Source organism: Rhynchophorus ferrugineus, unplaced genomic scaffold, assembly GCF_030347505.1.
Source record: "Rhynchophorus ferrugineus isolate W39M unplaced genomic scaffold, kcgeb_rfMv2 rfM3, whole genome shotgun sequence".
In the NCBI taxonomy this organism is placed as follows: Eukaryota; Metazoa; Arthropoda; class Insecta; order Coleoptera; family Curculionidae; genus Rhynchophorus; species Rhynchophorus ferrugineus.
Window position 1 is genome coordinate 23,770,050 of NW_027472582.1, and position 13,306 is coordinate 23,783,355.

The window sequence follows — 13,306 nt, forward strand, 5'->3', positions numbered from 1 at the left end:
TTTCTTATTATCTTGATGTGGTTTAAGAGAAGGTACGGTATTGACAGCATCTCGAATTACGCTACGGCGTTTCTTTTTGTTAATATGATAATCACTACAAACTCCTTTGCCTTTGGATTTACTCTTTTGGGAAAACCATCGCTTCGCCATTATTTTGAATGTAGGAGGCACTAAGTGTGGGCTCACTATCAGGTTTCGTATAGCTGATCCGCATCCCATCAAGACATCTTGAGCTGTATGAGGCTTGTACGGTGAATCGTTGAAAGAAATTGGGATGGGTGGTAAGGATTTAGATCGCGAAGTACAATCTGATTTTGTTCTTTCGGTCTCCAATGGATTGATATTAGCATATTCAATGGATGAAAGAGAGGGCGTGACTTTTTTCGAGATGCAATTGATGACCTGTAAATGAGGCACATGTTACATTATGTCTGGATATTTTTTACAGGTTAATAGATCAGAATGAACTTATGGAAATCAACAATTCAAGAAGAATATGTTTGCAAATGTCAACAGACTTACGGGAATATTGAGGTTTTTAACATTTCTGATTAATGAGCTCATCACAGCGAATTTTGTCACATGAAAAAGAAACACAGAATTTTGACGATAAGGCTGACAGTATGAAATGATTGTTGGTGCCACAAGCTTTATAACGATAAATATTAGAGTTGTCATAGTGCACATCAACTAAATAATTCTTTCACAGAATAGAGAAGACTTAAGATGCTATCTCCCATGTATAAAATTGTAAAGTTTTGTTCGTCCAAACGGCCTCAGGGCACGCCAAGCGGATTGATTTACTATATGAGATAATTCAAAAATAGGATTCAAATATATTATTTATTTTGCAGCGGGAAATTAAAAATAGAATTTTAATAAAATATTTTATTATATAATTTATAATTTTTTTAAATATTACTTAACATCAAAAAACCATATCTAATCTGACAACTGATATCTTATTTTCTAACTGTACATTGGTACGGTCCTCCTACTGTTGCGATAGTCGCGGATTCGAATCCTGCTGGGGCATGATTGTAAATTTATGTTTGTGAGTGTTTAATTTTTAGGATTGTCCTAGACAAGAATGCAAAATCCGACAAGGAAAATGATCCCAGTCGCACCAGTAACCAGGCTGATTTCTAAGTTTTTTCTAAGTTTCTCTGTAGGCCCAGTCCAAATAAACTCTCGTTGATAAAAAGGAGACTTTAAAATATATATTAACTTTACTTAACTTTAATTTACTTGTTGAGACATACTATAATAAACCATACAGATCGATTTTAAGTTACAAGTTGTAGATTATATTTTAGATAATTGGTAGCGATTTTTATATAGTGTAGAAATATGCGGTAAAATATCAAAAAAAAATTATAGTAAAGAATTCTATAATTTTTTTAATCACTAGTGCAATACATCCATACATTGGATTACCACAAGTATGGGATATATTATAGGGAGGTTAAATTGAATAAAATAAAACTACTCTTTACTTATTATGTAAGAGTTGTACCAACCAGAAATGACATATTTCTTTGTTGATTATCCGCCATCTGTCAAAATGTCTAGACATTTTTATAGTTAATTTGAAATTATTGTGATACATACCATTTTAAAGTAAATTTCAAAATTTTCGTGCAATGTATTTCTTGGTTAAAAACATAAGATCATGTTCAGTAAGTATAAAGAATATAACATGTGTCTCGCTTATTTTGACTAAACCACATGAGTCGTAAATTGTTATAGTACAATTTTATTAGTTGCAACTGATTCTGGTTGGAAAATTGGGTTTAATATGGGTTCATCATAATTAAATGTACCATAGAAGTTTCACTATGAGTGCAATAATAAGTTTCGTGGGTTGGTGTATATTTGAAATATTATTCCGATTTAACTCAAAATTTGGTTCGTGTTGTTATTTCTATTTAGGTTACGACACAACTGACTTAATAGAAATTTAAAAACACATTTTTAAAATCGTTGCCGTTTTTACAGTGGAAATATTTTTGGGAAAAAAATATCTGTATTTTTATTGACTGCCTGAAAATTAAAAAAAAACGGATTTTAAACTTTAAAAATTAGTATAAGCTACCCTGTTAGTTGCCAAGATCGTTAAAAATTAATCCACCCTCTAATTATAATTATATTAATTATGTCGTAATTGTGCATGCCTCAATTAAATTACTTTTCATCTTTCTTGAAGAAAAATTATTAATCTCTACACTTGGTGTTAATAGCAATCAATAAAATTATAGAAACTTCGAAAATATAGTTCGTTAGAAAAACATGAGCAAACGAAAGTGAACGACTTTCTCAGATATATGTCACATTTTGCTGTCCACCCAGAAAAACTGAGACAAGCCGTGAAGGAACGTGATGCACATATGCTGTGTCAATTCTTTGATTCTGATGAGTATAAAAAACGAGTGACTGAATTTCTGGAGATGCAAAGTAAAATATTAACTAGGAATTCGTTGGCTGGTAAGATAATATCATCTTTTAATTATTTCAAAAATGAATACGTCAAAAACAAAACAATTATTATCAATCCAAGGAGCCAAGGCAGCTAACGTGGAATACCAGCATGTCCTCAGCTGTGCGCAGCCTTCATATCAAGCGGCCAAAACAGTAATCAATGAAAAGTCGAGTCAAGACCATAACAAAGACGACAGACCCCGTAAACGGCGAGTTAAAAAGGGCACCATTATAGAACAAATGTTAATGACAAAATCTAGGAACGAGGTGTATCAACCAGAAACCAACAGAACCACTGTCGTAAAGACAGCACCAGCAAAGAAAATAACTCACCGCACAACAATTATGCCGATATTCCTGAAAAAACTGCGAAATAGGCAACGCCCCAGACTGGAACATATTGTTAAAGGTGCCATTATCTAAATACCATAGTCCATTAGTCTGAGTTATACCGTATCTTTCTAGATTCTTACAATATTAACGACGCCGAAAATGAAGATCTTCCAGATCCGGCGAAGGAAATGTATTATGAAGAAGAACCCGAACCAATGTACGCACAAATTCTTCAAAGAAGTGACTTATATAGGAACCGATACAAGACGAAAATCGGCTCAAATCAAACGCTCCGATCAACAAACGAAAATGCAAATGTTGATGCGTCTTTAAAGTCTTATTCTGGAACAACCAGGAAGCAGTTTCACCGAGTTCACAAATCACCAAGTGTTGTTACAGCTGGTCCATCATCCACTCGTTTGGCCAGTTCAATATCTCATAAACCACCATCGGTTAAACTATGCCCCAAAAAGAAAATGAATTTGAAGAGCTACTCGGAATTACTCTTGGTTGAACCGGTTAAATGCAGATCGTCTAAAACTCAATCAACCTTCTCCGATAATGAAGATGGAAAACCTAGAATTAATGTAGTGAAGGCAGAACAAACCAGCCACTCAAACAACAGCTTATTGCAGCTGGTACAAGAAACGCAAAAGAAAAAGCAGTTGATTTTGGACATGGATATAATGGACAGTGAAATCAACGTTAAACAGGAATCGAAAAACAAATGCCGTGAACGCGAATTGCAATTGATGCCGCTATACAAAAAACTGAAAATAGGTAACATGATTTATTAAGTTATTTTATCCATTATGTTGAAGTTACTAAGTGACTGAATATTTCTATTCTAAAATTAGATCAAATCATATCTATAGTAGCGAATACCGTATAACTTACATATTTATCCTAACAATCACCTATATCAATACTACTATAAAATATTTTAGGTATTGAAAATTTGTTTCTGATTTCAATGTGTCATATAACGAGATTAAGTGTAGGACTACTCCACTTTGTTCTGTTATTAACAACGTCATTCCTATATTATATTATAAGTATTATGAAATCGTCTACAAAAAGAAAGAAATCAGCAGTTCTCAGAAGTTTTTGACTCAAATCAAATAATTTTTGTTAAACCATTCATTGTGTAGAAAGGTTCTTATTAAATAAGGCTGTGTTTATTCTTGACTTATTATATCAATCATCAGGAAAATAGTGTTTTATTTATTATTACATTAATATTTTTTGTTTTTTATTTAATGTAATTTTTTCATAGATATTGCAACTTACTAAATTAAACGCTGTAAGAATATATTCCTTACTATAATGATGATTCATTCGGCAAATGCTAATCTTAATTATTGACTTAATTTTAATCAAGGATATTAATACTACATTAAAGTGGTAATACATATAAATTATATTTGTAGAGAAACCAAAAGAAAAAACACAAAATGTTTCTGGACAAAACTTAAAAATTGAAGTAAAACGTACAATTATCCCTGATAAAAATGTAAAAAAATCAAACCGTCAGAGTTATACTTACAAGATTGTATCCAAACACAGAAGTAAAATTAATCAAAATTTAAAAGAAAAATTTCGAATTGGTACTCCATTTTGGGATGAAGCATTTGGTGAAGCGCTTGAAGTTGAAGGAAATAATCCCGATGTTATTCAGGAAACTCGTAGGGCAAGTGTTATTGAAAGAAACATCGCAGAATGTTTGCATAAACCAATTTCACATATTGTCGAATGCGCGAAAAAGTCAAATGTTGAAAATTATCAACGGTTAGGTAATATCGTGATTGTATAAATTTCATCTTGTAGCTTTAATTAATCATGAAATAAGTTTCTATTGATAACAATGTTAAAACAAACACAAAAATTTATTTTCTTTTCATTAAATACTTAAGTATTTTACTAATAAAACACTGTAACACCTTCCAATTTTTCGAAATTATGTACGACATTATTGTTCATATAGTTATATTTATTTAATTATTATGCAATAAGCTCTAATAATAATTCTAGGATATCATAAGTCCATATAATTAGCAACATATTAAAAATGTCTATAACTGAATAAGAAAAACATATTAAAACAAAATGATGTAAAAGAAAATTCCAAAGGTGTGTAAACTTAATATTTCCTTTAATTTAACTAGTTTGATTTAAAAAGTCACTTACTTTCAGATATCTATTGAGGCTTCCCAAAACCACACCAGAAGGATATAGAGTATTGATGTATGCTGTTAGAGACCCAGACCCCACTAAAATGAACTTTAATGATGTAGTTAAAGGTTTTTGTATGTACAATGATTGCGTCCTTTCAGAAGATGGCTTGCAAGAAGGGTATGCTATTTTACAAACAATTTATTTTTTTCCTTATAGTTTATGGTTTTAGATATATCGTCATATTTGATATGAAAGATGTGTGTCTAGGACATTTAGCCCGTGTTAGTTTACCTGCTCTCAAATGCTTTTTGTGGTATATTCAAGTAAGTTAAATGGATTTAACTCATCTCGCCTTTTATATTAACCCCCTATTTGATTCGTAGGATGCTCATCCTGCCAGAATTAAGGGAGTACATGTTTTGAATACTGCAACTTGGATACATCATGTTATGAGATTAGTGGTACCATTAGTAAGATCAGAATTATTAAGCATGGTAAAATTCCACAAAGGTATAATATGCATATACGTAATTTATCGAATAAATTAATGTTACATTATAAACAGACCTACATATTTAATAATATCCACTTCAGGTAGTATACCAGATAAATTCCCTATTGAACTTTTACCTATGGACTATGGTGGTGAAGCACCAACAGTTGAAGATTTAGATCGAGAAACCAAGTCATTATTACATAAATATAAAGACTGGCTTATTGAATCTGCTGTCTTAAAGGCTGATGAGTCAAAGAGGGCTAAGAAAACAGGATGGTGGGGAATCTTTAGTGGCAAAAGTGCACAACAAGCAGAAATAGATGAAAAAAACATATTGAAAAATCTTCAGATAGATTAGTATAATTGTTATTTAACATTTTTTAGATCTAGTTTTGGAATTATTGGTGTATACTATGGTATAGTTGAAATATTAAATTATGTCTTAATTGATCTTCTTTATATAATTATAATTTATATATAAAAAATATTTAACAAAAGTAAAATTTCATGGTGTTTCTAGAATTGAAAAATATTAGCGAAATATTTTTACTATGTAAAAATCTTTTAGTCACTTCTCCATATAAAATAATATTAAAGTTGTACTTTCTATCAAGAATACATTTGTACATACTGAATATTTCTAATAAATATTTAATTAATAACTGAATTTATTTCACACAATTGCTGTTGCATAATCAAAATTAATTATTAGAAATTACTCATTTGATTGATTTTGATTACATTAAGCATTACCATTTATAACTACAAACATTGTAGTCATTAGGAAAAAGAAATATAATTAGTTAAAATAATTGTCTGGTGGGAAGATATAAAAAACATAAATAAAAGTATATAGTCAACTTTAATTTAAAATCATATGTAATTAATATCATAAAATGTTTCATAAAAAAATATGTACTAGGAATGTAAAAATCTCTCATTTTTAAAGGGTAAATTTGACAAAACATGGTAATTTTTTACATATCCTTACATATACACAAGTGTAAGAACAATGGTGAAATCTATATAATCTATATTTTCATCAGTTTTGTCATGTTAAATAAATCCAAAGTTCTATACACATTAACTGTTAAGTATTCTTAAGTATTTTATTAGAAACAAAAAATGGCAATATAAAATGCTAGCTACTCTTTAGTATCTTGTTCTTTTTCAATTTTAGATGTTTCTTCTTTAACATCTAATTTTGATAATTTCGTAATCACATCATTATTTTCTGTATTATCGTCTAGTGCTTCGTGTTTTAAATTATCTTCACCGTTGGTAACATCACTATTATCAACACTTTTCAAAATCTCTTTCGCTTTCTCAAATTTTGTTTTAAATATGTTAGCATCTAAAAGAAAATACAATATAATAAATAAGACTTATTTTAAAAAATATTAAAAGGATAAAGCGTAAGTATACATTTTTATTTCTAATAAGTTAAAGAGAATTTAGAAGACATTAAACTAAATATTTAAAATTAGTAAGTACTTACTTTCCACTGTTGCAAACTTTACAGCGAGACATTCTGATTTTGTTTCTTCATCTGCAAAATCAGCCAACACTGTATAAATAAAAGCCTTTTCATTTGTTTGGCTTGGTTTCAAATCCATCCAGGGTAAAATGAAATGATTAGCACACACTTTTAGAGTTTTATCTCTTCTCATAACTATTCTGAAGCTATTTCTCTCTTTATGTTGAAGAATTTTCAATTCTCCAGTGCCTCTTTCCTAAAATTATTAAAAAGTAATAATATATAAAAGTAATAATTATAAACAGTATGTTAACTAACCTTCCATTCTGGAGGATCAGTTTTGTTGTCAAATCGATATAATTTAGCACGTATTTTAAGAAACTCATTTTCATTTTCTTCATTGGCTGAAATATGAATTTCTGGTAAAATTATAATAGGTACAAATTGAGGATCATGTTCATGCTCTGTATCAGAGGATTCAGAGTTTCTTTGTTCTCTTTCTGGAGTTTCTGGGATATTGTGCTATAACAAAACGATATATAAAAACAACTTTAGTAGTATAATAACAATAATATAGAATTCTAGAAAGAATAATAAAAATAACAACTTTCACAACCTTTCTCAAAATTCAAGGAATATTCCAAATTTACAAAAAGGGATAATATTGGAAAGTGAGGTTGTAAAACTTATGCGGCTATTACTTAAAACATTAAAATCATATATACTTACAGTAGTATCACTCATGATATTTTATGTTATTTAAAATTAGTTTGGTTACGAATGTACATAAGACGTACAACAAGTAAAAACAGTAACTAGTTTACCCAAAAATTCGTTGAATATTTGTCAAAATGTCAAACTTCAAATCCTTGCAGCCAATGAAAATGCAGAAAGAAACTAACATGAAGTTTTAATTTTTACCATTAATTATATTACATTACTACATTAGTGTTTTAATGTACATCTTAAATATATATATATATATATATATATATATATATATATATATATATATATATAATTATTACACATTAGGCATTTTTTGTAAAAATATATATATATATTTTTAAATTGTTATGCAACTTCTTATACTTCTTAAAAACCAATATAAAAAATTAGATTACTTTATAATCAAAGAGAATATTTTTGATTACAGTAATGGATGATATATTATGGGATATTTTGCTATTGGCTATTTTTCATAAAAGTTATTTATAGGAAACTATTCCATAATTATTTGTATAAACTGTAGTTAATAGATAATATATAATAGATAGACTTTTTAATTACATTTTATATTTGATACGCTTAGTACAATTCTAATTTATTATTATTGTTCTGTTGTATATATTTATATATGCAATGCATATACATGTAAAATACACAAGCAAGACTAATGCAGGATAAATATATACAAAAGCATGTATTTCCCAACATATAGATAGTTGAAAATTATAAATGATGATTAAAATTGTATACATATTTAAAATTCGTTTCCAACTTAAACTAGAAAATTAAGTTCCTAAATAATATCTTGTTTAAGGATGAAATAAAAGTTGGATTACTAAATGAAATGTTTATACTACAAAACATTATGAAACAATGTTGCCTTAAAAAAGGCAAAATAAATATAATTTTATATACAAAATAAATATCTAGGAATTAAAAAGTTCAGTAACAATTTTTTTTGTAAAATAATTTAAATATCTAATAAGTCAATAACATTTGTCTTTATCAGAAATGATTCAAAATAGAAAGCCTGAAAAATCATGCTATTTAAAAATCAGTCATAGATTAAATATGTTATATATACAAATATTTATAGTATTTATTTACTATATGCTGCTTAATTTACCAATTGTATTTAGCAACCCATAGTTTACAGATCACAAAAAAATAAAAGGTAAATGTATACTGACTAAAATATTGTGATCACGTACATACAAGAAATACCCTGCAAATAAGACAAAATTTATTACACCCAAAACAAATAAAATTTGTTTAACTAAAGCGTAGTATCAAAGTTCCGCCTTCATTGGATTAAATGATGATAGTATATTGGATCTTATCTGAAGTATTTTTTTCTTTTCAGCTTTAACCTTGCCTTCAGTAATAATTTTCTTCAGCCTTCTTTTTTCATCCTCAACAAATGACTCCTTTTCAAGAATCTTATACATGTATTTAATATAAAACTCTGCAGACTTCTTATCAGCCTAAAAATAAAAAATGATTTATAATATTACAAAATAAATATGGTGTTAGTATATTTACCTCGTTTTTAATTAAATCTGCTGCTTTTTCAGCTTTTTTAATAATACTATTTTTATCACTAACAGCAGAAAACTCAGATGCCAATTTATCAAACTGCTCAATACACCCTTCTAATCCCAGATAAATATTACTATGTTCCCTGATAAATTTTTTAATTTCGTCCGCTGACCACAAACGATCAGAATTGAAATTAAAAGGCTCATCTTCTCCTTTAACAAATAATCTCAAAGCTGGCCACTGTTGTTTATTTTTAATCCCAAAACGTTCAGCTAATTTTTGATTTTCAAGGTCTCCCCAATCTTTTATACCCACTTCGGCAAAAAGTATGTCATTTGATGTTTTTAATTCTTTAGCGATAATACTAAAAGCTTCGTGTTTATCTCCGTAAGGATAAGATGCATCAAATTTTACTAAAACTGTATCGAAACGAGGCACAATTTTATCAAAACTATACTCATCAAGTGATATCGAGCCGGGAACGTTGCATAAAATGCTACTAAATAAACTCACAATTGTAAATAATAACAAATACATTTTGAACGCGGCTTTAACAGTACGCATAGAAAAACACTACCCGTACAGCACCTGAAACGCTCTTAAATGCGATGAACTAATCTATTGACATATCACCACGTCAGTTGTCAGGCCCACACGGCTGTTGCCGATTGGTTGTTGCTAGGTAACATTCAAATTCTGGGGACATTCCTTGTTTTTCTAAATTGATAGAAATAAGACTCAATAAAAATACTTGTATAGTGAAAAAATATATAATAAAGATTTTAAATAAACATTAAATTAGAAGGATTTTTGAAAATCTTCGTTATGGTTTGAAAAATATTAATAGATTTTTTAACACATCAAAGTTTAATGTTTATTTTATAAATATGTTGAATGATTTAATACAAATGACTAAATATGATTGCAAATATTTATTCTAGTACTTTTTGCAATAGGAATAGGCATATTTAGTCTACACAAACACTCGAATTTAATTCTGAAATGTGGCTACTACTTATAATTTGTTTTCAGCATACTATTTTTTACTATATTATCATTACCAGAGCTTAATGTTAGAACTTCTGTCCTATACCTATTTGGTATTTGAGGTAATTTAAATTTTTGATATGAAAGTCGTTAGTAGTACACCACTATTTGTTGATTAAATCATTAAATGCAAAATAATGCAATTATAGATATTTTGTTTGCATTATTAAGTCGATGGTTACCCAAGACTAGCCCATGAATTTATCTGTTTGGATACTCATAGTATATAGTTCGTTCAATAAGACAGTAAATTCACGTCATCTAAGTTTATGACGTCAAAACATCGCAATGTTGCCTCGTCAACTTTGAGTTTCAGTTCATTTTGGTTGTGATATATAATAAAATTCTAATCTAAATAAAATAATGAAACAAAAATAGTGTTACCTAATATAAGTTGTCTTAATATTATAGTACATCTAATGGATATATTATCTCGTTCCTGTTTGAGGTAATTGATTAGGGATGCAATGTGTTTCTGACCCTGACTATCTATAGCGTCAACATTTTCAATCAGAGTAATAAAAGCAGCTATTTGAAATTTATTAAAACAAGTAAAGCGCCAAAACAACATTTGCTAGTTTATAACCTGTAATTATTATCACTAATGTTTGGAATAAATTTGCATACTTTTGATAACCAGGCGAATTTTGTAAGCTGATTCGGTTACATGCCCTAAAATATCAAACAGCATTGTGTCTCTTTTTAACTAGCATAAAATGAGAAGGAAAATATTGTCTAGTTTTAAAATGATTTTATAAATTGGGATGATTTTTATTAGGATTTATCCCAGCCCATGAAAATGCTTTACAACGGCTAAACCAGTTTTATTTCGACATTTAATGTTGATAATTGACATAAAATTACCATTTTTAATTTGATGAAACCTAAGCAACTGCAATGTATAAATAAGCCGCTTCCCGAGACATTTCCGAAGAGATCAAGGAAGACTGCTCAAATGGCAATTTTAACCGTTTATCTTTGTACGTGTTAAATAACATAATATGTCAACTATATAAATAAATTATAGATGACCAATTGGAACAACAGTGCACACTCGTAATATTGAAATGACAGCCAATAGCTTTAATAAAAATTAATTCCCTGCCCTAATGTTCTTTATTATGTTGCGTCTTTCTGAGAATATTTGTAGCACGAATAGGTACAAGTGATAATAGAAAGAGGTAATGTTTGGTGAATTCTTTATCACTTATGTAACGACTGATCAGCTCAAACGCGTTAATGAAATCAATAGGTGTGGGGTTTCATTCGTTTTAAATGTGTCTAATTGATCAGAGCGCTCTTTATTAAGGGGTTATCTATGACAGGATTTTTTGTATTTGTGGGGTGACCCCCACGTTTGTCACTCACTAGTTGGTAGTGTTGGGAACAATCGACTGAAATCGATTATCGACTGTTTAGTATTTGATTACTTTTTACTATCGACTGTTTCAGTCGTTTATTTTTAGTTACTATTTTCGGTTCATTCGACTGATATTTTACAATGTGGTTGTGTCCTACTAGGCGCGGCCTTGAAAGTAACGCGCCGAATTTATGCTTATATAGATTTATATGTAATATATGTGGTTTTATGTTTTTTTGTAGTTTGCTTGTGTATAACTATATATTGTAAATTAATATAGCAGCATTTTGGAACGCTAGTTTTCGAGAGCAAAAAAATTAAATTGTAAATGATAAATAGTAAGATACTTTTGACTGGCATAATAGGTAATACTTTGGGCTGATATAATAGGTAATACTTTTTTAATTAACTTTCATGATTTTTTTCCAAGCCAACTAAAATTAGGTTCCAAAGGTTTCAGAAATTGGATGGATTCCAAAAGATTTTAAGGAGTTTTTGCAATAGCAGTTGTTAAATGTCGTTTAAAAATATTAACGGTAAAGAAGCGAATAAAGTATATTACATGAATGTAATAAATACATTTTCTGATAGGAAAACTCTACTTTAATATTCAACAATTTATTTTGATGGCTATTAAGAAGAGCACCACAATTTTTGTTTGTTGACGAATGGACTATCTTAACAGAATGTGTTCAACTTTTAAAGCCCATTGAAATAATGACCACCGAGTTATCTGGTGAAAAATATCCCACGATGTCTGTAATTATACCGTTAATAAGAGGATCGCAACATTCCATCAAATCCAGGATTTTAACAAGTGAATGCGGAAAAAATTACAAAATTGTTTATTAGATGCCATCAATAAAAGACTGGCATTTTTAGATCCTAGATTTAAAAAAGTAGGATTTGGTATTGCAAATAATTCTGAGGCGATACAAAAAGTTATCACAAAAGAGGTATCTTCCATTCTAACTTCAAAAAATACAAATATAGTTCCACAACTCGAAATTCAAGACAAAACTATTGATCAAGAATGTATTGACATCTGGAGATGTTTTGATAAAAAAATAGCTAGAATGAAGGAAGTAATTAGTCCAAGTACTGCAGCAACTTTACAGATTAAGCAGGATTTGGAAATGTTATTTATTGGGCGTTTAGAAAACCCACTGAATTTTTGACAAGCTCATAAAATGACATTACCTGAATTATATCAGTTACATGTAAAATATTCCTCTATGCCCGCAACATCTGTCCCCTCGGAACGAGTATTTTCAAAATCTGGGCAAATAAACTGGCAAATAAATCTGGGAAAATATAACTGCTTCAAGTAATTATCTCCGTCCTTTCCTGTCTCACAATTTATACAGACAAGAATTCCTACATCTTCGTTTGACATCACGAATGGAAAAAACTGTCGAACCGTGAATTTGACTGAAAATAGTAATTACTATTATCAGTCGCTATTTTTTGACTATCGACTGTTTTTAGTCGATAGTTCCAAACGCTGCTAGTTGGTAAACTTATGCTGAGATCCGTTGTTCGGATCCCACATTAACAAGTAACTCTAGTCCAAAAAACCAACCCCAGTTGGTAAAAATGAGACTCTAAAATATAACAAAAACACGTATGAATTAAATGCAAATAAAAAAAAACTAGTTAGCTATTCTATAAA

At 29.2% G+C, this 13,306-nt stretch overlaps 4 protein-coding genes across 8 annotated transcripts in view; 1 reads left to right on the forward strand and 3 right to left on the reverse strand.

Annotated features, from left to right (window-relative positions):
- The window catches only part of LOC143192857 (alpha-tocopherol transfer protein), a 44,362-nt gene extending 38,218 nt beyond the window's left edge, over positions 1-6,144 (forward strand). For 2 of the 5 annotated variants that reach the window (XM_076398593.1, XM_076398595.1), the window contains exons 3-6: positions 5,005-5,163; positions 5,216-5,309; positions 5,370-5,496; positions 5,581-6,144. In XM_076398593.1, the coding sequence (XP_076254708.1) occupies positions 5,005-5,163; positions 5,216-5,309; positions 5,370-5,496; positions 5,581-5,840 (640 nt within the window). In that variant the 3' untranslated portion in view covers positions 5,841-6,144. The other 3 variants (XR_013004891.1, XR_013004892.1, XM_076398592.1) reach the window with 3 other exon arrangements.
- On the reverse strand, positions 23-803 carry LOC143192666 (uncharacterized). The gene is made up of 3 exons (XM_076398142.1): positions 523-803; positions 103-402; positions 23-61 (listed from the first exon to the last, which is right to left on the reverse strand). Exons 1-3 carry the CDS (start codon positions 685-687, stop codon positions 23-25), a joined length of 504 nt encoding a protein of 167 aa, XP_076254257.1. The 5' UTR covers positions 688-803.
- Positions 6,145-6,325: 181 nt separating the features above from the next.
- LOC143192860 (ran-specific GTPase-activating protein) lies at positions 6,326-7,849 on the reverse strand. The gene is made up of 4 exons (XM_076398600.1): positions 7,689-7,849; positions 7,278-7,481; positions 6,981-7,215; positions 6,326-6,836 (listed from the first exon to the last, which is right to left on the reverse strand). Exons 1-4 carry the CDS (start codon positions 7,701-7,703, stop codon positions 6,628-6,630), a joined length of 663 nt encoding a protein of 220 aa, XP_076254715.1. The 5' UTR covers positions 7,704-7,849; the 3' UTR covers positions 6,326-6,627.
- Positions 7,850-8,520: 671 nt separating this feature from the next.
- wbl (endoplasmic reticulum protein 29-like protein wbl) lies at positions 8,521-9,842 on the reverse strand. The gene is made up of 2 exons (XM_076398599.1): positions 9,231-9,842; positions 8,521-9,172 (listed from the first exon to the last, which is right to left on the reverse strand). The coding sequence occupies exons 1-2, from the start codon at positions 9,789-9,791 to the stop codon at positions 8,978-8,980; spliced, it is 756 nt and encodes a 251-aa protein (XP_076254714.1). The 5' UTR covers positions 9,792-9,842; the 3' UTR covers positions 8,521-8,977.
- Positions 9,843-13,306: the final 3,464 nt, after the last annotated feature.